Source organism: Natator depressus, chromosome 13 (assembly GCF_965152275.1).
Source record: "Natator depressus isolate rNatDep1 chromosome 13, rNatDep2.hap1, whole genome shotgun sequence".
Taxonomy (NCBI): Eukaryota; Metazoa; Chordata; order Testudines; family Cheloniidae; genus Natator; species Natator depressus.
Window position 1 is genome coordinate 25,701,562 of NC_134246.1, and position 26,852 is coordinate 25,728,413.

The 26,852-nt window shown below is 52.7% G+C and overlaps 1 protein-coding gene across 3 annotated transcripts; it reads right to left on the reverse strand.

The window, feature by feature from the left end:
• Positions 1-3,506: 3,506 nt before the first annotated feature.
• MYL9 (myosin light chain 9) lies at positions 3,507-26,706 on the reverse strand. 3 transcript variants are annotated; one of them, XM_074970264.1, is made up of 5 exons: positions 26,570-26,650; positions 25,827-26,043; positions 11,097-11,303; positions 6,287-6,448; positions 3,507-5,328 (listed from the first exon to the last, which is right to left on the reverse strand). In XM_074970264.1, the coding sequence occupies exons 2-5, from the start codon at positions 25,909-25,911 to the stop codon at positions 5,156-5,158; spliced, it is 627 nt and encodes a 208-aa protein (XP_074826365.1). In that variant the 5' UTR covers positions 25,912-26,043; positions 26,570-26,650; the 3' UTR covers positions 3,507-5,155. The 3 variants fall into 3 exon arrangements, with proteins under 3 accessions (XP_074826365.1, XP_074826364.1, XP_074826366.1); XM_074970263.1 differs by having other exon boundaries at positions 25,809-26,043; XM_074970265.1 differs by lacking the exon at positions 25,827-26,043 and having other exon boundaries at positions 3,509-5,328; positions 26,570-26,706.
• Positions 26,707-26,852: the final 146 nt, after the last annotated feature.

Below are 26,852 nucleotides of genomic sequence, written 5' to 3' on the forward strand. Positions count from 1 at the left end.
TTTTAAACATCAATATTTTTAACTCCCTGTCTCTGTTAATTTTAGCACAAACCTCCAGCTAATGGGCTTATCTGGTGCTGTTGGATGCAGCAGAGAAGACAGGAGGACATAGAGCTAGCCTCCATCTGCACTACAATTATACCCGAGTTGGGGACATGGTTACAACAGTTTAAAAACTGTAGATTACACAGGACCTAGCTATGTCCCAGTAAAGTGAGCTGTAACCATTCAGGCCCATGTATGTTAGGGTGATGGACACAGTATGGAAACCTGGGTGGGAGTGGAGTTGTCTGGGGTTTAACCTAGGTTCTGGCAACCCACTATTTGCAGCTATGGTCCCTCATTTAACTCTTGCAACCAGGTCCTGTGACAGGCCGCAGTGTAGGCAGGGCCTAACAAGATGCACTGCTCTCAGTGCTGAAGTCCTTGCCTGCCCCGATTCTCAGGGCCACCCTCTGCTCAAGTTATACTCCCTGCCGAGAGAAGAGGTGAGAGGGAAGCACGCAGCTCTGGGACTTATTTGCCGAGGAAAGAGTGAAGGAATAAAAAATAAAAGTTCTCTCTGGCCAGTTTTTACCTCTAGCCACTAGTGGCCCCCCTTGGGGCTGCTCCTGTGCTCTCGGCTTTCTGCTACCCCGCAGGGCACAGCAGCGTGGGGAGCCACAGATACCAGGGGGAGGAGGAGCAGGGGCAGGGCTGATCAGGGAAGAAGAGGATCTTGATTTTCCCTTTGTGGCCTCCCCAAAATATCCAGTTTAGGGTCCCACAGCAGGAGGGTGCACGGCCCAGCACAGACTCCCATGCTGCTTCTGGAAGTGGAACCACAGTGCATTTATTATTCATTATTCTTAGGGCTGCAGTAGCACCCGTAGTGTAGGCAGGGCCATAGTAAGAGACAGCCCCTTGTCTAGCGTGTACCAACTCCTGGCCACTCTGACCAGCTGTCTGTCTCTTTGAGCAGAGAGGACAAAACAATAGTCTTTGTTATTAAGGGGGGCTTCTGGGTGAAATTTGCAAGCTGTGCAATGGAGCAATATTGAGCTGGAAGTAGATTTGCAAAGTGATTGGTGGTGAGAGGGATATGGAGAATTCCTGTGCCCTGGAAATGTTGGGGTCCCGAGAAGCACACGCAAGGAGCTGGTGAAGACGCGTGTGAAATGTGGGGTAAAAATGTCATGAATTGGAATAGCCTGAAAGTGACGGGATTTATCAAAATCAATATAAACCAGGCTAAAGTCAATCTAAGCGCACCCACAAAGGGGTTTGTGCTAGTTTAACTCAATCAGTGTAAAAAAGGAATTGAGCTGAAATGGTGCAATTCTGACTATAGACAAGCCTTGAGTTCATGCACATGCTCACACACAGAGATACCTGTGGGGAAGGGCCTCTCAGAAATGAACCCTTCCTGCCCCTCCCCCACACCTGGGCCCATGAGTCAGCAATCAGTCCCAGGGAGCTACATTGGCCTGCAGGGTCCTTTCATGAGCAGGTCAAAAGAAGGAGTGCTTGTTCAAGGGAATGCCTGTGCCTTTCAGTTGATGCCCATGGGGATTGTCCTGGGCAGGCACTTCTGTGCTTGGGCTAATCCACATCCCGGCATCTCATGGCTCTGCCGGCTGGGTAACACGTCCTTCTGCACTCCAGCATCTGCGTAGGTGCAGTGCTGAAACCTCCAGCAGGTTTCTGGCTAACCTAACGTGGAACAACTCTGCTTCGTTAAAAGGAGGACACCCCCAGGAGCTCCCCAGGCATGTAAAGTGAACTTTGTTTTTAAAGTTGTAGTTCCATCCCTTAGACCCTGTTTACACAACTCCAGCTGGGCCAGGAGACCAAGTTACAACATTGTCGTCTCCTAGGTTGGCAACCATATGACTTCATTTTGTGGGACCCAAAGCTCTGGACATGTTGAAGGCTTCAGCATGCTGCAGAGATGCTGTTAAAACAGAGCTGGGGTTTCTCTACACTTCAAGTCCCCGGGGTCACAAACTGGTGATGTGTGGTGTGGAGGGGGACTTAAGTCCCGATCTTGCAAGGCCATTAACATGTTAGTTGTCCCAGGGAAGTTAATGGGACTCATCATGTGCATAAGTCCTTGCAGGTCCAGGGTCTTAATTGCTGAAAGGAAGAGAGCTGTAGTTATATTAACAGGAGTTACTGATGTCACCTGATTCTTGTCTTCTTACAGCTTGAGCTCAAGCTGCTGTTGCAAAGACCAAGAGGTGCAAAAGAACATTTGCCTGCTAAACGCTTGTGGCTCCCATCCCTTCAGGCTACCCACCCACAATTTGTAGCAGAGGTCCAGAGGAGGCCAGATCTAGAGTCCAATGCCCCCAAGCTGTGATCTGGCATCTCAAGGCAGCTGTGTTTAGTGAGAGCTTTTCATGTGGATTCTATCATCACTGTTGTCAGATTATTCCCTGTGAGCCCTGTGCTTCACCATGCCCCAGAAAATAATCTCCCTATGGTTTGCAAGAACAGTTAGGGTGTATTCTCTGTTACTATGGGGAACTGTCATGCAAGAGGAGATAGAATGCGTCTTCTCCCTGTGGGGCAAACAGTCAGGGCTATCTACGTTCATATATCTGGCATGCATCCAGTGCTTACTTTGTGCCAGGACTTGCCAGGGCTGAGACCCGGCACTTCTAGGCCTGGCAGTTCATAGCCCCAGGATCTCTGGGCTTGTTGCATCAGTTATGAATGTAAAAAAATTGCTTTTTCATTACAAATTAAGGACTGCATGCATGCATCCATCCAGGCTGACACACTGGTGCCTATCACCTTAGCATCCAGTTTATAGACCATTGTTAGACATTAACAAGGCGTTTGCTATTGCAAATATTCTAGCAGGTCTGAAACCATGGACACTGAAATAGAGCTTAAGATAGAGGCGTCTAATTGGCTGGGTGGCAGGTGCAGCACTTAGGAACCCTCATAGCTGTAGAGATGGGTGTGTGTCTCACAGCCAGTTTTCAGCACGCCTTGGTGACTCTTGATTTAAACTGACAAACTGGCAGCTTTTCAAATCAGCTCCCTGTGTTTAAAAACGGCCTCTCCTCTGCAATGGGCTGTGTGTTGTAAAGGGAGTGACCAGCTCCATCGGTTGACAAGGGCGGACCTCGCAGCTTAAGCTGCAGGAGCAAAAACGTGGGGTGAATGTTCAGAAGACGTTCACAGCTAGAGTACAGAAGCAACTCTGCCACGGAACATGCTGCCGTGAGGGGAGGTGAAGCTGACGTTGTTGGTGTAAGTCATGGGCAGACCCATCTCTCCAGGACAGCACAGGATTGAGGCCGCCAACTGGGGCACAGCACTGGGAGGACGCAGTGGATGACCCATCAGAGCGGGCTCTTCCACCCCAGCTGATGCTACAGATGACTGCTTAGGACAAGTTAATCAAGGACAGAAATCCACCACGTGCAGTAAAACAAGAATACGACCTGGTAAATAAGGTAACTGTGCACATGCACTCCTTGGTATTATATCCTTTATATTTTATAAGTAATTTCAATTTTCTGAATCCCTTAAATCACAGATTCTAAAGCCACAAAACACAATTATTCAAATAGGAAACATTTTTTTTTAAAAAGAGGGGGCAGTTGTATATTTCTTTCCTTGTCAATGTTCTGAGGATCTGGATTTGTACTGGATAATAACTGCTGGAAAATGAATGGAGATGGTCTATATGGGTTTATGATCCCCTGCATGTTACGTAATATACCCTGGGAATCAGGCTGGGTAATATCTGAGAGTTTGTGTGTAAGGAGAGGGGGGTGATCAAAGCATGTGTGTCAGGGTGGAAAATGGCTGTCTAGTGGAATGCAGGAAGTTTTCTACTTTACATACCCAACATGGCACAGCTGGTGAGGTGTGTCCTGGGTAGGTCCCACCTGCCTCTCAAGCCCTGGATATTGGCCAAGATGGGAGGCAGGACCTGGGATTGGATGGATCAAGGCTCATATCCATTCTGGCAAATCCCATGTTCTGCTGTCTCTTGAGTCCAAGTGTAGCGCGCACATTGGGAACTTCCATTCGTTCATTCCAGTGGGTGACAGACCCATACTGGTGACAGCAGCTGTGACTGGCTTAATGTGGAGAGGGCTCTTGTCTTATGGACTGCAACACTGGAGAAAGTCAGCCCTGAAATGGCAGGCTAGCCGCTGGGGATTATGGGTAAACATTGTCAACAAGGTAAAATGCAGAGCAGGATTTTATTGTTCCTCATTGAGAGGGGCTAATTAGATGCACAAATGTTAATCCCCAGCAGAATGGTTTGACCACCCTTAGCTGGTGTGATTGCAAGATCTCTGCATGGCAAAGCCACCCCCCGGAATGCCTTGTGTGCATGCGCCATCTACCATGCAGCCCTGACCACCACCAGCACCACCCAGTAGAGGGACCCCTACCCCTCCCAGTCCACCCCACTGCAAGAATCTGTGCCAGACAGGCTGGAGCGTGGCAGGGAAAATACACAGGGGTCCATGTGCTCTGCTATTCTCAGATGAAAGGTGCTATCTAAGTGCAAATTATTATGAGTGCAGAATGGGGCCAGGCAGGCAGGGCCAGGGCAAGGAGGTATTCCCAGTGGGTTAGAAGAACAGAACTTGTAGCTCCAGTATAAGCCTGCTCTGAAATAAAGGGAGAGAGTCGGGGTGGCGTCACTGGGAAGAGATTCAATGGCCAGGGGCTAAGCAGCAACCTCAACAGGCCCCCTCAGGGCTTTACACTCTGGATGGCCATGGATCATATGCACATTGCCAGATGCTACAGCACTGGTGAGCTGAGCCCATGGTAACTATCCCCCTTTCCTCTGGTCACCTCCTCCACACAGCACTTGAATTCAGGAGGTCAGATCTTTGGGGGAATGGGAGCCACCTGGACTGACGTGCTGCGAACAGGATCAACTGAGGCTAGGAATGGTTGACATGCTCGAAGGGCTGAGGTACGGGAGTGTGAAGATTCAGCTTCTCCTGGGAGGGGCATTTGTGTGGGGGCCAGCTCGTCCCTAATGCAGAGCAGGGTTAAGGCCTCATGTCATGTGCTTTAAGGCATTTTCCATGGGGTCGGCCCGCTGGGACTCTGGGCCAGAGGCAGCACGGGTGCTCAGGGAGGAGGGGCACGGCATGTGTACAGAAGGTGGGACGGGCGCCTCTCGGCTCTAGTCGTCTTTGTCTTTGGCTCCGTGCTTGAGGATACGGGTGAACTCCACGTAGTTGAAGTTGCCTTTCTTGTCGATGGGGGCCTCTCGGTACATCTCGTCCACCTCCTCGTCTGTGAACCTGTCCCCCATGGTGGTGAGCAGCTCGCGCAAATGGTCTTCGTGAATGAAACCTGCAAGGGGGCAATGAATGGCAGGGAAGAGGAAAGATAAAGGAGGTGGAGTTAATGCAGCTGGAGTGCCCGAGCGAATGGAGCCGGGGAACAGAACTCTGAACTGGCTCCTGGGAAGCACTGGCCAGGGACAGCCCAGGATGACCTAGCACCGGGAGAACGGGGTGTTTCTAAAGAGACTGGTCCAAGGTTTTGGCAGCCCTTGCTACATGGTGTCGTGATTACAGGGACCCAGGACACTGGGCTGCAAATGTTAACAGTGGCACCCCAATGGGACGAGAGCTGCCGTGAACAGGTGGCCGGAGATTCAAATCTGAGCCCCCTAGGAACAGGACGGCCTCTTCCCAGTCAGCGCAGTGTGCAAAGCGACCCTGGAGGCCACAGGGAGTGGGATAGTGCTCGCGCCCGGGATTCACACTGCCAGGGGGATTCATGAGGGGCTGAAAGGGGAGAGCGTGGGTCTCAGAAGGAGCTCAGTGGATCAGCATCCCCTCCAGGAAGGGTATCCCTCAGCAGACAGCATTTTCTGAGTCAGTGGTTCTGTGATCCTGCAGCCTGGACAGTGCCCCTCAATCGCAGCTCTCGGACCCCCCGTTATTCCCCTCCCAGGTGGCTCTGAGCAAAGGCAGCATCATGCCTTTGCTCTGCAGACACACCAAGGGAGGACAAGGATGCTGGGTCCCACTCTATGAGCTTGCCAGGCTTTTGAACTAGAGCAAAAGGCTCCTCGTTTGGGCTGGGCATTGGATGGGCCCCAGAAAACTGGCTTAGGCCTGGATCCTCAATGGTACATAGGAGCCTCTCTCCCTTCCGGGCCCTCAGCCCTGGGTTAAAGGCAGCCACCCTGGCCAGCCCCACACACCTCTGCCTGGGAGCCTGCTCCACTGGCTGGCTCAGCCCAGCATCCCTGGCTGGCGTGGGGCTGACAGAGCAGCCAGCCTGGCCCCCGTTACCATACCTGTCGCGTCCTCGTCGAAGCAGGCAAAGGCATTGCGGATGACGTCTTCCGGGTCGGTGCCGTTCAGCTTCTCTCCGAACATGGTGAGGAACATGGTGAAGTTGATGGGACCCGGCGCCTCGCTCATCATGCCCTCCAGGTACTCGTCAGTGGGGTTCTTCCCTGCCACACAGAACCAGCGCAGGGTGAGCCGCTGCACTCCTATGCCTGCTCAGCTGAGGGGCTCTGGGTGCTTGAAACATGACTAAAGCCTCGTGACACATGGGCATGATTGTTCCCCATTTTACGGGTGGGGAAACTGAGGTACGGAAGTGAAGCAACTGGTCCAAGGTCACCCAGCAAGTCAGTGACAGAGCCAGGACTAGAACCCAGGAGTCCCGATTCCCTGGTCCCTGTTCTAATCACTAGATTAGACCCAAACCCAAGGCAAGCGCATGGCTCGGGGACACCAAAATCGCTCTTTGGGAGGCAGAAATGAGGCCCGCAGCCCTGCTGTTCGCTGGTCAGAAATGTCAGCATGGAGGGGCCAGGATCTCACTGGATCTTTCTGTGTAGTCAGACAATCGGGGACCTTAAGCAGTTGGTCCGGTTGGCCCTCAGCCTGCATTCCGGGTGCATCTGGAGGATCCCCCAGTCTGTATCTTCTCTGCCCCCCCCCGTTCTAAACCCCATGTGTCCTGACTGGACAAAAGCAGCAGGTAAGTTCATAGATTCATAGATATTTAGGTTAGAAGGGACCATTATGATCATCTAGTCTGACCTCCTGCACAACGCAGGCCACAGAATTTCACCCACCACTCCTACAAAAAAAACCTCACACCTGTGCTATCGAAGTCCTCAAATCGTAGTTTAAAGACTTCAAGGAGCAGAGAATCCTCCAGCAAGTGACCCGTGCCCCATGCTACAGAGGAAGGCGAAAAACCTCCAGGGCCTCTTCCAATCTGCCCTGGAGGAAAATTCCTTCCCGACCCCAAATATGGCGATCAGCTAAACCCTGAGCATATGGGCAAGATTCATCAGCCAGATACTACAGAAAATTCTTTCCTGGGTAACTCGGATCTCACCCCATCTAATAGCCCATCACAGGCCATTGGGCCTATTTAAGTTCTTCAAAAGCACCCGAGTCCCATCTTCCAGTGAGACCCAGGCTGCTGAGTGCCTCAGTCACTTTGGAAGTCAATGGCCCAGATCCTCAAAGGTATTAAGGCACCCAGCTCCCTAACGCCCGTGAGGATCTGGGCCTTAGGTCCTTCTGAAAACATTATGGGTTCGCGTTTCTCACTGAGTATCTCGGCCAGCCGAGTAATGCAAAGAAGTGCTCATGAATATTTGTCTTCACTTCTAAATGGGCTTGCTTCGGCCATGTTCACACACCCAGGGCATCCATTTGTCACAATCAGAAAGCTGTGTCGTGCCAGCACGTGTGTCCCTGCCGTGCCAGCACTCCACTTGCTTTCCAGCAGGGTTCACCACAGATACGGGACCATAAGGGTTCCCGCCAGCCCGCTCAAGGACATGGACCGCATGACTGCCGACAGCCTGAGGGCTGGAGCGCTGGCATGCAAATTCGGAACGACTGGCCTCCGGGGAAGCTAAATTCCTGACACGTGTCCCCCAGGAAGTTTGATTAACCAGCAGAGTGGAGAGAATCCCAGTCTGCCCCTGCCTGCTGCCCAGAGAGAGGGGCAACCTTGTCTGACAATCTATTCCTCACCCAGACCCCTTCATTCAGCTCTTCCCATTCCATCAGACCGCTTTTCCCTCAGCGGGAGCCGGCCTGTACAGCTCAGTGCCCTCTGGTGGGTGCAGCTGCAAACAGCTCTCTTTGTGCCCGGCTTCAAAACACGTTTTACAGTCTGAGCCCAGCCCCTCTTCCCCTCGCTTGTGTGTGCAGTTAGGTGGGGAATGGGGGGAGCTCTGCCTCCTGGCTGCACTAGGACTTCAGAACAGGTTTGGTAGCCAGGTCAATAATTGACAGACCTCCGGGGTGGTGGTGGGGACTGCGGAGGCAGGAAGGAAAGAGGAGAGAGGAGGTTGAAATCTACCTGGCCTGCAGCTAAGCAGAAAGAACTTTGGGTGGGGGAACTTGGCAAACCTTGCAAGTCAAAACGAGCTGGAGCCTTGGGCTCTGCTCCTATCCCCAGAGAGCCTTCTTTGTGCTGGCTGACCTGCTAAACAAGCCAGGGCAGCGCTGGCTGGGAATCTCAGTCACACACGTACACCTTTCCGAAAGCTCTGGAGAGCAGCGTCTCCAAAGAAAACAGTCCCATAACCCTCCTTCCTCTCCGGCTCAGGCTGTTGTGGCTGTGAACTTTAGTGCTCGGGCAGAGCGGAGAAGTAATGAGCAATAGGGTACAAACAGTAATAATACTTCGTGCTTACGTGGACCTTTTCGCCCATGGATCTCCGTGCAGTTTACTAAGGAGGCAGGGGAATCATTGTCCCCTTTCTACAGATGGGGAAACTAAGGTACAGAAGGGAAGGGACTTGCTCAAGGTTACACAGCGACTTGATGGCAGAGCTGGGAATAGAAACCCAGGTCTCCCCACTCGGTGTCCTGGAAATACCCACCACTGCGATTTCTTGTGGAGTATTGGCATTTCCTTTATTGTTAGCTGAATGCAAGCAATTGGGGGAGGGAGGAGGAGGAGTATTAGCTCTTCCAAAGACCTTCAGAACATGGCCCAAGGCAATGCTGTTTTCCTGCAGCCTTGTCTACATTATGTTTTGCCACTTTAATGATAGTAAAAGGGGAAAAAAACCCAAAATCCAAGTGTGGGTGCAATTATACTGTTATTAAAGTGCTTAGACCAGTGTAGCTTACTGCAGTTCAGCAAAGCCGGCATAAAGAGCCTTATACCACTATCACCATGCTAGAGCTTTACTGGAATAACTGTGCTGGCAAAAACACACATGTGTGCGCCGCCCGCCTCTGCCCAACAGAGCCATGCCAGTAAAACTTTTCAAGTGTTGACTGGGCCTGCGTCTGCCCACAGACAAACAGCTGAGAGGTGGGGCCTGCTCCTTCCACACCAAAGGGCTGCGAACATGGGTCTAACCGAGAAGTAGCTGTATTAACTATTTCAGTGCTGGCACTTTAAGGAGAAGCCTCCAGTTATTACGCTCCCCCCACGTGGTTAGGTTGATTTGAAAGGATGGTCCATAGGGATGAATGGTTTAGCACATATTTGGGGGGCGGGGGGTGGGCCTTAACACAGGACAAGGGAAGGGGAAGACATTCAAGGGCAAAACCCAGTGGGAGGGGGATAGGAAGGAAGCTCTTTGGGGAGCTGTCTGTGCAGCACCAACCACAGTGGGGCCCAACCTGTAGGCCTCTGGACACTACTGCAGTAGAAACGTAAACAATAATCAGCCACTTTCTATATGCCCTGAGAGGGGAGAGACCCCTGCAGCATGTGGTGAGATTTCCAGGGCGCTGGCTCTATACCACATCCAGAATATTTGTATTTCAGCCTACCTGGCTTCTCTCTTACAGCCCAGAGCCCTGTCTGCCCTGCAGCTTGACCTGTGCTAGCAACAAGCAGGAATCAGGACCCATAAGGTATTAGCATGGCCTGGGGGCTGCATTTACACACACCTCTTTGGGACAGGGATGGGAAACCCTGTGCCAATGGGGGCTCTGCTGTGCCCCAGAGATACTGGCCCCCACCCCAGGGTGCTGCCACTCAGCCTCAGGGTTCTTGCAAGGGAAGGCAGGTGATTTGCAGCCCAGACTGGCCTCAGTCACCAATGACTCCCTCTGGGCCACGACCAGGGAGCCAACGTAGTCAAGGCAGATCCTAGAGTAAACCAAACACAGGGACAGTCTTTAGAGCCACCGTGGCTCAGACTGTGCTATAAACAGTCGGGCCTCGGGTCCGTGGAACCCCAAGTGGCCGAGGTGAGGCAGGGAGCGGAGCTTTGAGTCACATCCCGTCCAGCCCCGCCGGTGGAAGAGGGAGGGAGAGATCACGAGTGCTGGGCTAACACAACCAAAGGGGTGGGTAAAAGGTTTTGTCTGGCCCTGGGGGGCAGCACCCTGGGGTGGCCTCAAATAGATTTCAATAGCTGGGTGCGGATCCAGAACTCGGCACATTTCCCTGCATAGAGGGGACTGTGACAGGGATTGGGCTGGAGTGTTTTCCCACCCCTACTCCTGAGGGCCTCTCCCTGGAGAGGGTGATGGTGCTGGAAGTGGAGCAGCAGAAGAACAGGGTTCACCTACATAACCCACAACGAACAGGTAGCTGTCACCCCCCCAGTGGCCAGCGTGTGTATAGCAGTTTGATTCTGCTCTCTTAGCTCAAGGAGTAAAGGCTCCTGCTTTCAGACCCAGAGGTCCCGTGTTTGATTCCCAAAGACACACCAACCCAGGGACAGCGTTACATCTGCAGGGGAGTATTCTGCACCAACGTAGCTGTACCAGTACAGATTCCTTGTGCAGACACATTGCAGCAGTGTAAAAAGTGACACCCGCTGTGGCAAGTCACTTTTTTCACCTGTGTCGCTCACCTACACTAGGGATTTGCACTGGTGGAGCAGTGTTAGTGTTGCTTCCCCAGTGCAAAGAGTTCCTGGGATAGACAAGCCCCAGCCTTTACTGAACTGTGCTGCCAGTTTCCCTGAGGGGATCGTTTATTTAAAGAGGAGGGTGAAGCAGAAGAGAGGTCTGAAGAGGTCAGAGACCTTCAACATAGAGTAACTGTCAAATACCTATAGGAGGAAAGGGCTACTCCCAGTTCCCCAAGCACAGTCCCTGTGGCCTACCAGCTGACCAGTGCAGGCACCCTGTTGGATTGGCACTTGTTACCTAGAGACGCCAGCATGTCATGCAGATCCTCCTTGTCGATGAAGCCATCGCGGTTCTGGTCAATCATGTTGAAAGCCTCCTTGAACTCCTGGATTTGCGACTGGTCAAACATGGCAAAGACATTGGAAGTAGCACGCTGGGGGCGCTTCTTGGTGGTTTTGGCCTTGGCTCTCTTGCTGGACATCTTGGCAGCTGGTGATCTACCTCCTGAGTGAGACAGGGAAAGCAGGGGAACAGACAGACTCAACAGGAATGGAGTGGAGCAATCTATCTGAGTGATTTCAGCAGGGGCAGGGCTGGGAGACAGGCCATGTGGGTTCTGTTCCTGATTTGGCTGCTGGCCTTGCAACCAGACCAGTCATTTAACTGCCCTGCCCCCTCAGTTTCCCCATCTGTAAAATGGGGATAATCATATTTCCCTAACTTTCATCACACAGGAGGGGGGTGATTTAATTAATTAGCTCGTAAATCATCCTGTGGTCCTTGCAAAGTGATGACTGTAGGGGAAGCTAGGGGTGACTACTCCCTTAGATTCAGTTTTGCTGTAATTGGTGCATGGATGCAAGAGCAAACACCTGTTTCCTCCCCCCGAAGAAGACCCTGAATTCCGACACTGACCCCAGCAGGTAGAACAGTCCCTTGTGAATTTCAGCAGCTCATGCCCCTTTGTGTTGCAAAATGGGGTTCCCCCTGACCATGTCTCCTTATAGCTCTGGGGTGGGGTGGGGCTGAAGCTGTTTTCTGTGGTTGCATGGGGGCATGGTATGGAAGAGGGTGAGATCCACTGCTCTTGTATGTGGCAGGGAAGTTTAGTTATTGTGATGTATTGGAAATTGTTAAAATGACAAGACATCACTTTAAATTGTAAGGGGTTTCCAGGTCCTGCTTGCAGCCTAGGGGTCTCTGAGGGAAGCCATGTGATGGTCTGGGTTTCCTGGTGCAGTCTGCAGAAAGTCAGCGTGGAGGTGAGTGGTGGCTCTCTGCGCTGTCTCGCTCTGGTTTTGGTTCTTGTGCCTTAGGAGTCTAAATTCTAAGAAATGACGTCGTGCTACGATGCAACCTTCCGACAAGAGTATTTATGATTTTTTCTCTGTGTGCCATGAACGTGAACAGCCGCAACCTGATGTGAGGTTCCTACAGGGCAGCGAACTGGAGATAAGTTTCCCCGTGGTTGCACCAGCACCAGTCCGAGCCCTGGTGGCAGCGCTGCTTTCGGTAGGCGCCAGGGCCGTCTGAGCTGGCGCTGAGCAGGGCTAATGGTGACAGCACTGTAAGGAGCCTGCACTAGCACGCCCGCCTCCAGGCCCTACAGCTGCTGACGCACAGGCGGAGCTGCTCCTCTGCCTGCATCTACACTGGCCTTTTTCTAGGCCTTTTCCAGAGTCCGCTCTTACACTGACCCACCCACGCTCCCTCCATGTAAGACATTAAGAATGTGAGAAGAGAAAAATACTCCAGGAACCAAGCTAGCAGCCTTCTCGGCCGAGATCTGCCCCTGCAGCCGCTTCTGGCGTGCGGTCACCAGGCCACCAGCTGTACCCGCTGGTCTCAGACTCCAAACTGTCCTTTGGGGCCTTTCTCTTTAGCCCAGTCTGCAGAGAGAGGCTTCTAGCTGAGCATCCAGCAGCTCCACCCAGGGCCAGCTCCAGGCACCAGCTTTCCAAGCAGGTGCTCGGGGCGGCTTTTAGAATGGGGCGGCCGCCCGTGTCCCGCGGCGGCAATTCGGTGGCAGCTCCGCTGCTGTTGTGGAGGCGGCGATTCGGCGGTGGCTGCTTGGGGTGGCGAAATTGGTAGAGCTGCCCCTGGCTCCGCCATGGGGACCCGCCTCCCCTGCTAGAGCAACTTGCTAGGGGCTGTGAGGGTCCTGGATCAAGTCTCAAGTGTCATGGGGCTTATGCGACAAATCCCCCATCGCCCCTCCAGGGAGGGACTCCATGCTATGGGCACTTGGAGTGTGCCAGACTTTGCCCCAATTGCTGCGGGTGTAAGCTTGGTGTAACTCCACCACCTCTAGTGTATGTGCCTGAAAGCAGAATTTGGCCCATCCTTAACCAGAAGAGCCCTGTGCAATAGACAAGCATCTCTCAGGATACGGGGGAGAGTGGGGCTCCCTGGTCAGAGGGGGCCCAGCAGATGGCGTGCTGCAGAGCTGCCTGTTACTGACCCCAGTCCCCTGAGCCCAAGGGCAACCCCTCAGGTCAGGCAGAGTGTCCCCATCTTTAGGATTCTTGCACGGAAGGGGTTATAGATGTGCAGAGAGTTCCCAATACCAGGGCAAGAGCCTGGCCATCCTCCCCTCCATCACAAAGCCTTGCAGTGATCTGCTTGCCTTGTACACTTTAAACGCACAAAGAAAGGCTCACAAACGAAGACATGGGCTCTGGGCTGCCTTCCCAGTGCAGGCCCTGTTAGGAACAAGCAGGAAGTTGGTTATCTGCTCCTTGCAGATTCCTAGCATTCCAATCCCCGCCCCCTGCCCTCTTTGTTTCGCCAGAGAGCGGCTTGCCGAGCTGGGCTCACCCTCGCAGCAGCAGCTTGTGACCTAGGGCTAGGGGGTTCCAGCACACTGAGCTGTAATCGGGGGGAGGGGGCTCTGATTTACACCCAGGATGGCCTAATGAGCATGTCCAGCAGCCCCGTGCAGGACAGCAGCAGCCACTCTTGCATGGGTGGGCTCTGTCACAGCAGGGAGAGGGTTAACAGTTACAGATCTCAGAACACCTGGCCCTGAGCTCACCCACGCTGCCCCCATCCCCTCCCCTAGCAAGGCCACGAGAGCTCAGCTCAGAGAACAGCCACTATGTCTCCCAGCTCCTAAGCAGGGTGTAGCATTGCAGCCTGCAGGGGAGAGGCCTGGCCCCTTCATGCCGGCACCTTTGCTGAGCGTTTGCCATGGGGGCTGCTGATACCATCATGCCAGGCCGGCTTTCTAAACCCCAGCAGGTCTCCTAGCGACCGCCCTGGCTGGGGATTGCCCCCAGCCAGGTGCCTGCCCATCATTCCTGCACGGGTCACGTGACTCACTATCCAGTTACTGTATCAGCTGGGTGGGAACAGGCTACTCTCCCCAGATCTTCAGTAGCTGAACAGTCCGCAGTCTGCTTCATAGTTGAATATTTTTTCCCTGTAGCCTGGTTGTGGCTCTTCCTCTGATCTTCTGCTTAGGGATTTAATTGCTCTGGTAAGTTCCAGTCACATCGCCTGCTTGGTATGCCCTAGTGGTGCAACGCATCTTGCTGCTGGATGGACTCCCCACCTACCTGGTCCGTTTCACCTGGTCAGTTACCGCCCAAGAGCTCAGTTCAGGGTACCATCATCAGCCCACCCTAACTGACCGATTCCCACATGGCTGCACCTCACCTGCCAACTGAGGGACTCGAGTCATCATTGCCCCTTTTCAGGCTCCTGCACAGGGGAGGTAGGACAGGTGTCGCCTGCCTCTCCAGGGAAAAATCCTTCATTCCGGGGGGCCTATGCATTACCTCCACAGAGAGCTGTGGGTGGGTGCAGGAATCATGGCCAGGGAATACCAGCACCCCGCAGTGGCTGTTGTAACAGGAGTGCGAGTTACTGTGGCTGCCAAATGAACTCACACGGGCCATGATAAAAGACACAAACACCCTATCACTTGTGGGTGAGCACTTCTCACAAAGCAACCGCTCCATAAACCTCTCAGTCCTCGGCCGCAAAGGAAACCTGCACAGCACTGTCAAAAGAGCTTAAACTCATTACTCTGCTGCTGGGGTGGGGGAAGGTCAATGATCCCAAAGGTCCCAGGAACCTCCTGACCCCTGGAGGTTTCTACCTTCGTGTCTGCACACAAACTTGCAGTGGTTTGGTTACAGGTGTGGTTTTAAACTGACTTGGTTATACTGAAAAGGGTTTGGTGCTAGTTTAAGAGTGTCGTATATCCGCTTAGCACATGTCTTCCTTATTGACTTCAGCTAAACTGCGGTAAGCCACTCTTAAACCGGGACAGGAGCAACTACCCAGGACCTGGCACCTATTTAACTGACCTAATTTGTAAACGAATTCACCTATTAACCAGTGCAGTGTTCTTGTGTAGACAAGGCCTTGGGGCAGCTGCTAGGCCTGTACAGCAGGAGCAAACACTAGGCCCACAGCAATAGCAAGTTCAAAGCCCAGCTGCCTAATGCAGCAAGAGGGCTCCAGCAGAGGCTCAGTCAGTCAATCTCATAGCAGCTGGAGGTAGAGACAGTTTAAAGCTGCGACAGCCTCTCACTACATGCAGGTAACAGCCCCCAGCTAGGGATGAATCCACTGTTATGTTTGCCACAGGATGGCACTGATGAGTCACAACTGCTTCCTCTCCCTCACCGTCATCGCAGGAGACCGTAACCCGGTAATGTTACTAACCGGTTAGTTGCAACAATACTGGGCACTTATATTGTGCTTCACACAGCTGAGTCCTCCCAACGCCTCTGGGGAAGTAGGTTGGTATCATCACCCCATTTTGCAGCAAGTGCATTTTACCCCCATTTTGCAGATGGGAAAACTGAGGCAGAGGCGGGAGCCCATATTTCCAAGCATTCCCTCATTCTGGGTGCCCAAACTGAGTTGTCAAGGATCTGATTTTCAGAGGTGCTGTGCACCCACAACTGCCATTGTCTTCAGCGGGAGACTAGGGTGCTTCTCTGCAAGCCAGACCGCTTCCTTTAAGATGTCTCAAGTGGGGCACCCAGAGTTAATGCAGATGGTTAGCCCCACATTTCCAAGCAACTTGCCTAGCATAACTCAACCACCAGCAGGAGAGACAGGATGAGAACTGGGGGCCTCCTGGTTCCGAGCCCCTTGTGCATGGATCTGTGCCTCAGGCCTGCTGGCTGATCAAGTTCAGAATGTCCTAGTGATTAAAGCACAGAATTGGGAGTCAGGAGATCTGTATGCTGTTTATAGCCTTCCATGCAATGACCTTTGGCAAGTCACATCATTGTTCTGTGCCTCAGTTTCTCCATCAGTGAAGTGCGGACGTTAGCACGCACCTGCTGTGCGGGGGGAGGTGTGAGGCTGAATTCATGCCTGTTTGGAAAGAGCCTTGAGCTCCATGGGGGGAAGTGTAGAGTATTGTTATGATTGGTGTGTGACCCCTATGCCAGGCTGGGGAACACGCCCGCCTGCGTTCCTGGCTTATGTGGCATGGGACACAAAGCAGTTAAGGCACCATGTCATGTTGCATTAGGCTGCACGATGCCGCTCAGTGCTATGTGCCAGAAAACACACCCCGGCTGTTTTGGCCACCTCATGTGAGCTGTTCTGGGAAAGGCCATCCACGCTTTGCAGCTGGGACATTGCTACTGACAAACCTAACAAGGCCTTTGGGACAACCATAGGACCAGGATCTCCTCAGAGTCTGCAAGCCAAGGTTGGACAGGATGCACCCAGAGCAGGAGAGCCTATCCCCAGGTGATGGATGGGCACCCTTCACTTGCCTTTCCTGCCATGCCGTGGCACAGCTGCTGCTGCCTAGCCCCTCACTCCTGTTTTTTCTTCTCTCATTCTATTTTCTTTCTTCTCCTCTGTTTGCGGTGTATTTCCCCCTTTCTTTCTTCTTTCGCGGCTCCTGTTCCCCTTCCCTGCGAAGCTGCATTGGTGGGGGGCACGAGGGCAGTCAGGGTGCAGGGCTGTGAACCACACCATGGAGCCTGAAAGCGCTCCCCGCTGCCTGGCCCTTGTCTCACACTAGCATCCTTTGGGAGCAGCCTCCTCTCGCTGGAGCTGCGTTGGCCAGAGACGGCCCCACCGATGTGGCGCAACAGGCCTCCGAGCCCCAACCGCCGTTTTACCGCCGTTACTTCTCTGCACCCCAGCACCTACTGACATGGCTAGGGAGCCCCTGAGTATTGCATTGGGGCAGGGCTGTCGTGACTGCAGCAATCTCCTGCTGCTGCTTCCCTGAACCCATCTGCTCATCCTGCCTCTTACCACCGTGCTCTGGTGCTCCTGCCCCTTATATCTGCTACATGAAGAGCACCCGTTATTGCCCCGGGCCCCAGCTCTAGACTGAGGAAACGCTGCAAGAGACCTTAGTGTTTGGACAGCCTGGGGAGGGCTCCAACCAGGGAAATGGTACTGCGAGTTAGCCCCTTTCAGAGGAATGACACATTTACGTGCCAATCCGGTAACACAGCTTCCCTCCGAGAGGTGCCGGCTCATCTCTGGCCTGGGGGCTGCCCTGTGCCCGCTGCGACGTGGGGGTATGTTTCTCGGTGCAACATCACTGACTGCAGGGAGAAGACTTGGAGCACCTAACAGTGACTTCCCAGGAGAAGCTCTCTGCCCTCTGGCTGGGCACTGGGGAATACACTCCTACTATAGGTTTCAGAGTAACAGCCGTGTTAGTCTGTATTCGCAAAAAGAAAAGGAGTACTTGTGGCACCTTAGAGACTAACCAATTTATTTGAGCATAAGCTTTCGTGAGCTACAGCTCACTTCATCGGATGCTGTAGCTCACGAAAGCTTATGCTCAAATAAATTGGTTAGTCTCTAAGGTGCCACAAGTACTCCTTTTCTTTTTACTCCTACTATAGACATGTATTCACCCACAATGCCAAGAGCTGCAGGGGCCGGGGGGGGGTGGGGGGAGAGAGCGGGAAGTGTAACAGGAGCCCTTCTCCATGGGGCGAGCTGGAGGAAGCGCAGTAGCATTTACAGACCATCCTGCATTCCTGCAGCTAACGATCTGGGGCTCACAAATGGAGGTAACCCCTTCCCCTTTCCCTTTCCTTATTCCGCCCTCCCCACTGATTGTCATCACCTCGGGATGTGGTGCCCAACATGGGGCCTGACTCTGCAGCCCTCATTTGCAATGAGCAATGCATTGCACTCGAGGGACTATGTAGGCAAGCGGGTGCTAATCAGTGGGAGGAAAGGTGTAGGAATAGGGCTCCCTTGAGTGGCAAACTCCTTGGCTGTGATCATCCCTTAGCACCATGCAAATCTATGGCACAGAATGAATAAGGGACAGTAACCAAGTCCTCCCAGCTGCCACCTTGGTCCATTCAGATTCCTCCTAGAACACTTGCTCCTCCCCCGAGGCCCACGGGGAGATGATAACATAACTGAAGCACTAAGATGTTCACATCTGATCTCCTCCTTCCTCGTCCCACCCCCTTCCCACTGCTTGATGCCCCTGCTCGTCATGCCCCAGTTAGATTGTCAGGCGCTTTGTGGCAGCGACAGTGTCAATCTGCATGTCTTGGAGAGCACCCAGCACATGCTGGGTCCCTGTAACAATAACTGGAGGTCCAGATGGCTGCAGAGACTCCAGTCTGCCAACAGGAGAGTTCAACTGAGATGCACGAATCACCTGGGGCCTGATCCACAGCCCGGTGAAGTCACTGGAAAGGCTTCTGTTGCCTGTGACGGGCTTTGGACCAGGCCTGTACAACACCTTAAAAATACACTGCAAAAAGTAGCAAAAGGCTAGGAAAATAAACACCGGTTGCGCTCTAACCTTGTGAATTAACATTATCCAAATATTACCCTGCACCCTTGGTGCTTTGGGGACAAAAGAACTTGGATCGTTTTCCCTGCTCCACGGTTCTCGTTATGTTGCTGGAACGTGGTTCTGGTGGCACAGAGTTTTGTTGCTCAGGGGCCTTAGACCAAAATGTTCCCTGGCAGAATGCTCAATATCTTACTCACAACATTCTAGCTTTTTAAAACAACACCATAAGTCTCCATAGAGCTATTTAATTCCTGGAGGGTTTCTGCAAACAGACCCACCTAATAAATGATGTAGCTGACCAGGGAAAGATCAAGTAGCTTACCTCAACTGCACTTCAGAGCATCTAAACCGTTGCAGTCAATGGGACGCTGTCATCCCAGCTACCCTAGGAAGTTGAGCCCGCTATTGGCAATGGTAATTAATAATGGGTTCTCCTGAACCAGTGCTGGAAACAGCTTCATGCATGCAGGAAATTGGCAGAAGACCATTCTTCTGTACCGGTGTTGAAAACCTGGTGCCATCTGGGTGAGCAGTTCTAAGCATCACATGGCATAAACGGGTCAATTTCCTAAAGCAAAAGGGGTGTGATGGCAGGGAAGTGCCATTTGTCTGGCTTGTTCTTGGACTGTGTCAACACATCCATGCAGCAATGAGGTTTTCGACAGCCCTCTTTTGGCATGTCCACATGCCGCCCAACTGTGTCTGTACCGATATTCTCGGGGACTCTTTTCCTAGTTCCCAGCACTGTGTCTGGGAGCAGGGACTTTTGGGTCATTTCCAAACACCCTGCACTGCAGAGTTAAGGGGACCAGATGAACTGGTGTAGCTGTAAACCCTGTGGCTTCCCATTCACTATGGGGAAAAACTGAAGTAGATGCCACCCACTTAGCCAGACCTGAACAAAAGCCCTCATCCCAGGTATTGTGCCCAGTGGGTACAAGCAGCACTTGCTAATCATCTGGGACAACTGTGATGTGGATACCAGACTTTGAAGGAGGGCTTGTAATTGGTGGGGTATTATTTACAATAGAGTACCTTCTCACCCAGTGTGAATACTGTACAGGGGAAGGCTAACCTGTTCCAAAGTCGCCACTGAGTTTGGGTGCCCAGTTTGAGGCTTGAAAATAGGCAAGTCATGTCGGCCAAATGGTAAGGAAGGATTGAAAACCCATTGAAGTTAAAGGGCGACTTTCCACTGACTTCAGTGGCCTTTGGGTCAAGCCATATGTCAGCAGCTGAGTGGGATTAGAACGCAGACGTCTCCAGCCCTATGCATAATCCGCTTGACCATGCTTCCTCCGTGAGCAGCACTTCCAAAGCACTGGATCTAGCCATCATTCTCTTCTCTTTTGTGGGAGCTTCGCTCCCTCTGCAGTATGTTATCTCTGTCTCGATAGTAGGGCCCCACGCTGGAGCAACCCATGGAGACGTTGCTCCTAATATTACTAGGACCAAGCATTCCAACTCCAGGAGCTAGAGCCTCAAAAGCTTGTAAATTAGTTTCTAAGAGCAGTAGCGAAGATCTCAGCCATCTGAATACTCAGTGTCTGCTTATTGGCATAGTCCAAATGTGCAACGTTATTGCTTTGCTGGGGTTGTTAATAGTTAATTGCACTGCAGAGAGACTTAGAGGCCTCAGCCAAGATGGAGGCCCCATGACGCTAGGTGCTGTACAAACACAATGCCCCAAAGAGCTTACAGACAAACAAAACAGACGGATGGATGTGGGAGGTGCGTGTGTGAAACAGGCACCAAGGAGGCCAAAATATGATGGCGACATCTGGTCTATATTGCCAAGCCCCTGAGCTGAGCATTCCTCCTATGGGGATCAGCAATTAAATGGTGAACAATCTTAGTGTTTCAGAGGTAAAGTTAATAAGTGGGCTGCAGTGTTAATGTGTCATTGTGATGAATGAGAGAGCAGGGGAGTTCACACCTCTGAGAGCCATTGTGTCAATAGGCCTGGCTATAGAGTCTGCTATGTGTACTCCCATTTTCTGTCGTCCCTGGTTATATTGTAGCTCAATGGCTACAAGGTCCCTTTCAGGAAAGCGGTTTGATATTTGCAGGCGGGTGTACAGGCCCTCTAGGGAGCCAAGGTGGAGGTCTCTCTAGGGTCAGAAACACCCACAAAGGTAGGAGGGGGAGGAGAAGAAAGCCACCAGCAGTAATTCAGTTGCTTCCCCCCCTCTGCTTTGATGATGTGAGTAGGAAGGTAGCTGGGGTTGGACCTGGACCCACTCAAGCCTTGTCTACACTGGAGAAATGTTGCAAACCTTTCCCACTTCTGCCAGCGCTGGCTCAGCTCCACCAGTGCAAGCAACACTCAGAGCCCCAGTGTAGGTGGCCTAGTGGCTGCCACTGGTGGATTTAACACCAAGTCATCTAACCCAGCTCAGAATAGCTCTGCTGTCAATAAAAGCAGTGCCTAGCCTACACTATGGTGCCAGCCACTGCTACCACCTCTGGGGCTGCAACGGTGGGAAATTCAAAGGGCAAAACTTCTAGTGTAGACACAGCCTGGGGGGGGGGGGGTCTATTCTACCAGAGTTTCTATTTGTGGAGTGGATGGGACAACACAGTTATGGGAGAGGGTGGATTTGAGGTGCAGTCTAACAACCCAGCTGGACTGAGCTGTAATACCAACCAAGCTGCCCTGATCCTATCACTGTGTCATCCCATCGGTGCTACAAACAAAGAGGGATGTTAGAACATGGGCACCCCTAGCACTGCAAGGCAGCTGTGCCCTGCTACCGTGAGACTTGGAGTGTAGATGGCCCACAGGTATAGGCATATAGGCCAAGATTTTCAAGCGGCTAGTGAGGTTGGGTGCCCAATGTGAAACACCTTAAACACCTGCTTTTTTGAGGGCAGCTTCTCAGCTCTTCTGGGAAATGAGGCCTCTGTAAGGAGCCTCAGGCCGGGCTCCCTTTTGAAAATGTTGACCATGGGCTTCCAGCAGTTTGGGGCCTGCATGCAGCACTCTGCACGTTGCTACTGACAGCCCCTCTCTTTCTGCTGCCACATGCTGCTGAAAGCCCCTTTCCGCCTGGCTAGGCTGGACGGTCGGCATCTAAAGCCAGTGAAAGGCGGGGTTTGTTTTCTGCTAACTTTCCGCTGGGCTTCATGGGGGCGTGAGGATAAATAACCAAACGACCGGGATGACCCCAGCTTAGGTTCTTGCAGTGTAAGTGACACCTTCCGCTGAGTGTTGGGGGAAACAATCCGGTCTCTTACTAAAACCCAGTCAAACTCTCAGCAGATCAATGAAGTTTGTGGCCAGAACGTTCAAAACCAGGACCAAGCAGTATTTTGTCAGATCGGGCGTAGTGAGCAAGCCCCATTGCTGCCCTAGGTCTGAGCCACCCACTCTAACAGGGTTGTAAAGCATTATGACAAGTAACTTCAGGTAACAGAGGGGTCACCAGATGTCATGCTGCAGGGCACTGAGTTGCACGGTGGCAGGGAGCACTATCCCCAAAGCTGCATGGTGAGGGATTCCTGTTGTCCTTTGAAGCTTCAGATATCGGCAGTGGGGACCAGGTGTGACCTGCTGGGGCACATGAGATGTGCTTCTTTTCCCAATATGCTTTGCTGACTGCTCCAGTGAGACACCTCTCACAGACCCAACTAGGACGGTATTTGGGCACCAAGATGATCCCCCCTCATTCCCTGCCCTTTTTTTTTTTTTTTTTAAACCAGCCGTTTCCTCTCCTTCCCCAGCTACTGATGCCACAATCTGCCCGCACTGTGGCAAACGACTGTGACATCAGCCACAGCAACGTGGCGTCGCTGAGAGTGTGTCTTCACTGGGCGATTGGCACCAGGGCTAGCCTGGCCTGGGTGTGAGCAGCCACACTGCAAAGTCCGTCTGGAACGACTGTGTCCTCACTGGTGCTGTGCTCCCGTGTGTGTGTCAGCTAGGGCTTCTGGGGGCCTCTCCCACATTTCTTTGTGCTGCAGTGAGCTGAGCCATTCTCTGACACTTTCCCAGCAAACTATGGGAGATCCTGTCTGTCCTCTGGGCACACAGGGAATTGTGGGAAGGCACAGGAGCACACCCAGCCCTCCCACAATTTAGCCTGCATCCACACTGCAAAGCCGGCGTGTTACCAGCTCTGAGCGAAAGCAGGACCCAGGCTCTAACTCACCCCCAGCCGGGCCAGCTAGCTCAGGTTGAAAGCACCGTCGAACTTGGGTAAGAGGGTTTTGTGTGTGGACGAGAAGAGGGTTAGGGGCAACACCAAGGTAAGAGCCCAGGCTAACTATGCAGTGAGAATCAGGAGGAGGCTGGGTAGGAAGATGAAGGCGTTCAAAGCAGGCTGTGTGGATGCATGGGATGAGTGCAGGATTGAGCAGCTGGACCCCAAAAACCTAATCCCAGCTCTTTGTGTAGCCCCAGGTCAGGATGTGACCCCTCTCTGTGGCTCAGTAAAACGGGGTGATGGTAGAGGAGTTACTACTGTGTAGGCAGCACTTTAAAGGTACAAAATACCGCTAACCCCAGCTTGCAGGCTGCCAGCCCCACTCGGGGAAGGAAACTCAGGGCAGATTAATGGGGTTGCTGATAAAATAATACACCAGTCAAAGCTTGCCAGAGCGTGACTGTGGCTCTTTCATGATCCACACAAACGGTGTCTTCAGAGGGCCTGATCATCCTTGCTGCAGGGAGTGTCACCTGATAGAAGCCACCCCAGAAATCAACAGGAACTCCTCACCAGCAACGCCACTGCCCTTGCCACCCCCCCTCCCTTGGGGATCCTTGGTGTACGAAAGCCCATTGGGACCCTTCGCCTTCTACGATCCTTGTGTGGGATGCCACAATCTGATTCCAGCTGAGCACAAAATAGACCAGTCTGGGCTTTTCCTGTGCCTGTTCCATAAGGAACAGCCCCCACAGTCCCAGCGCCCGCTGAGCAGGAGGCATCTGCGCTACGGTTAATTCTTTCTGAATAAAGAAGGAAAGGGCCCCGACTACCTTTTCTGTGCCCTCATGCAGCCAGCTCCTGGGCAAGACCTTTGGGAGCCAAGAACCAAAGCTGGATTTCTGTGCCCACCTCATGAGGGTCTGGGTGTAGTACCTGGGAGCAGGGGGATGGGTGGGTGCTATTGGCCACTCTCCGAACAGTCTGAAATAACCTTTTATATGTTCCTTTTAAAGCTCTGGAGAGCAAACGGTTTACCCTGGGTTTTAAGGGAGGGGCTTCTGGTGACCTTGTCCTTGCCATGCAGAAGATCCTGAACTTGGATTTTTATTCCCTCCTAGAAGAAATACTGGGCTATGCCGAGGGAGGGGAACCTGGCCCAGGCAAATGAGAGAGAGGGATGATTTGGGACGGTGCTTAATTTATAATGAAAGAGGTGCCGGGGCTCAAGCAACCTTTTTTACTTTCATAACTGATGCGGCAAGCCCAGAGGTGCCGGGGCTGTGACCGGCCAGGCCCAGAGGTGCCGGGGCTGTGACCGGCCAGGCCCAGAGCCCTGGTACAAATTAAGCACTGATTTGGGAGCACAGCGAGATATTTAGCTCCTCCCACTGGCGACAGAAAATGCCAACAGCAATGGGTAAAGAATTTAAATGCCCAAGGAAACACAGCCATCTTTGGTAACCAGTGACTGTTCACTCCTGGAGCTGTCTCATACACGCACCGCACACTGACCAACGCTGCCCCTGCCTCCTCTTCCTCCCAGGGTTACATGTTACAGAGCCTTCTCAACACTATTTTAACACCCCTCTAACATTCCCCAAATACAGACACTCAGCAAGGGGCCCGATGGTGGAAAGCACCTGGGACTAGGAAGCCGCCTGATCTCGGGTTCTGAGGGGCATTGTCTGAATAGGAGAAAAGTTACCCCAGGCGTGGTGCACGCTACAAGCGCTTCAGCGGCATAGCTGCAGCAATGCCGCGAGACACTTGCCGTGGAGTCGAAGGGGTTTTTCCCGTCGCTGCAGTAAATCCACCTCCTCGAGGGGGGGTAGCTAAGCTGATGGAAAAATCCTTCCAGCGACCTACCTGTGCCTACACAGGACGTTGGGTCGACCTAACTTCACTGCTCAGCGTGCGATGTTTTTCAGAGCCCTAAGCAGCTTAGCTAGATTGTCTGAAGTTTTAGGTGTAGACCAGGCTTTAGGGTTGAGAGAGCAAAAGGGAGGTAAATGAAGTTTTTCTTACGCAAGAGAATTTATTGCTTCAGGCAGGGGGTGGACTAGGGTTTTGTGGGGCCCCTGGGCCAGAGCAAGCGAGGGCCCCTCCCCACCCCTTGCTCCTGCAGTCATTCCCTCCTCCCTCCCTCCCTCCCCCCCAGCATGCTCCTGCTGGGGAAATGGAATCAGGGCCTGGGGGCTTGCCCTGCTCCGCCCGTCAGGTGCTCCAGCTGGGGAGTGGGGTTGGGGTGCAGGGGCGCCCATTTTTCCAGGGGCCCCCAAATGCGCGGGGCCCCTGGGCAAGGCCCCATTGGCCCAGTGGCTAATCCGCCACTAACATCAGATCACTCAATAGATCACTAAGGAGATCTCTAAGATCACTAGGGGATCACCTGAGAGAGGGCAGTATACATGTTTGCCAGGATCTTGTCTTGTGCCATCTGCAGAAGGACATGGGAGAAAACAACATTCCAGACAAAAATGAATCTTGCCCAAGAAACCCAGAGGCAGGCCCCGACAGCAAGCTCAGAGCAGGGAAGCAGACGGAAAAGCCCAGCTTGTTTCAGTGCATTGCAATGTGCTCACAACAGCTCTGATTCCAGGCCCGGTTTTGCTTATATGAGATTGACGCTTCCTGGGAGAAGCCCCCCTGACTAATAGAGCGCTCCACGGTCCCCAAGAGAGAGCACAGTCAATGCCTGCCAAGGCTGCGTGTCAGCGGTTCAGTAACCACGGCTGTGTCCTGCTCTGTCATCAATGCTCTACCTGCTCATCTCATCTCTGTTATGGCTACGGGGCCAGGCTGCGCAGCCTTTACTTACTCTGGCAAGTCGTTACTCCCAAACGTGTGGGACTGTCTGGGGGAGCCAAGTGCTCAGCAGGGTAAGGGCCCTGCTGTGAGAGTGGAGAGCTCCTCCTGTTACTGTCACTGTCTCCCTCCTGTCACATCCCAGCGGTGACGGTGCTGCATGGGTTCGCCCGGCTGTTCTCGCTCCCTGGGGACGCCTGCCAGGGTTCTTTGCTGCCGTAACAGGTGTTGGTAGGCAAAGACCCCGCCACGGCAGCACCCAAGACCATACACCTGCCCCCCAAAGCACACCTTGCTTCAACATCTTGCCTGAGGAAAGGTAAGAGGTTAAGCAGCTGGAATACAGATCTGGAGGTTTCCTTCCCTTCTCATGCAGGCTCAGACAGGACGGCATGGAACGTGAATCTCTCTACCGGGCAACTGGCATTGTGAGAAGACAACCAGCAAAGTGTCTGCACTCCTCAAGTTCCCATCCCCTGCTGAGGGCTCTGCTCCAGGGTGTTGCCCACGTCCCAGACCATGCCAGCTGTATAAGAAGTCAGACATAGGTTGGGTTTATTTCCTTCCATGCATGTGTATTTGCTTCCTAGACTGATAAACAATTAGCCACAGCGCAGATGCATTTCCTCCCATGTAACTTCTGACAGCACAGTGGGCAGCCTTCTTATCTGACTCCAACTTTCTTTCCTTTTCTGCAGTGAAATGCTAAAAGCACCAGGAACCCTCTACCAGAATACCCCTTCCTGTGATGGAGGACAAGTACTCACACAACCCATTTCAGGATATCAGAGTCTATTTCAGCAAAGAGGGTGTTCTTGACAGGATCCCACTTCTTTCCCTGAGAGGTTCTGATGCTACAGAGCTCTGGTCTTGGTCCACTAACTTGTGTTCATCCCTAAAACTGCTGGAAGCTTTTAACTTGAGACCGGAAAATGTAAGCGCTCAGTTTTCTGGGAATCTTCCCACACCCTCTGATTTCATCCGTGACACACCTTAGCTGCCCCCAGGAAACCACACCACATAGAAAGTGAATCAATGGAAAAAGCTCTTACCTGTGTCAGAAACGGTTAAAAACCCAGAGATCCCAAAGGCGTTTCTGACTCCTGCAAATAGAAGAAATTAACTAGCTGTTTTAATCTCCCTGGCTGGAAGGAGCTGGGTCATATGGCAAAGGCAGCCAATGGAGAATGGAGTTTACCTAATTTGTTCCCACCCACCCCCAAGGATTTGGCCATACAAGGCAAAAGAATGCTGCGAGCCTGTGGCAGCAGCCCAGCTGTGGGACGCTGGAGTTTGGGATATGAGAACAAGAGTTGGGGGGGGAAGAGGGCTCCA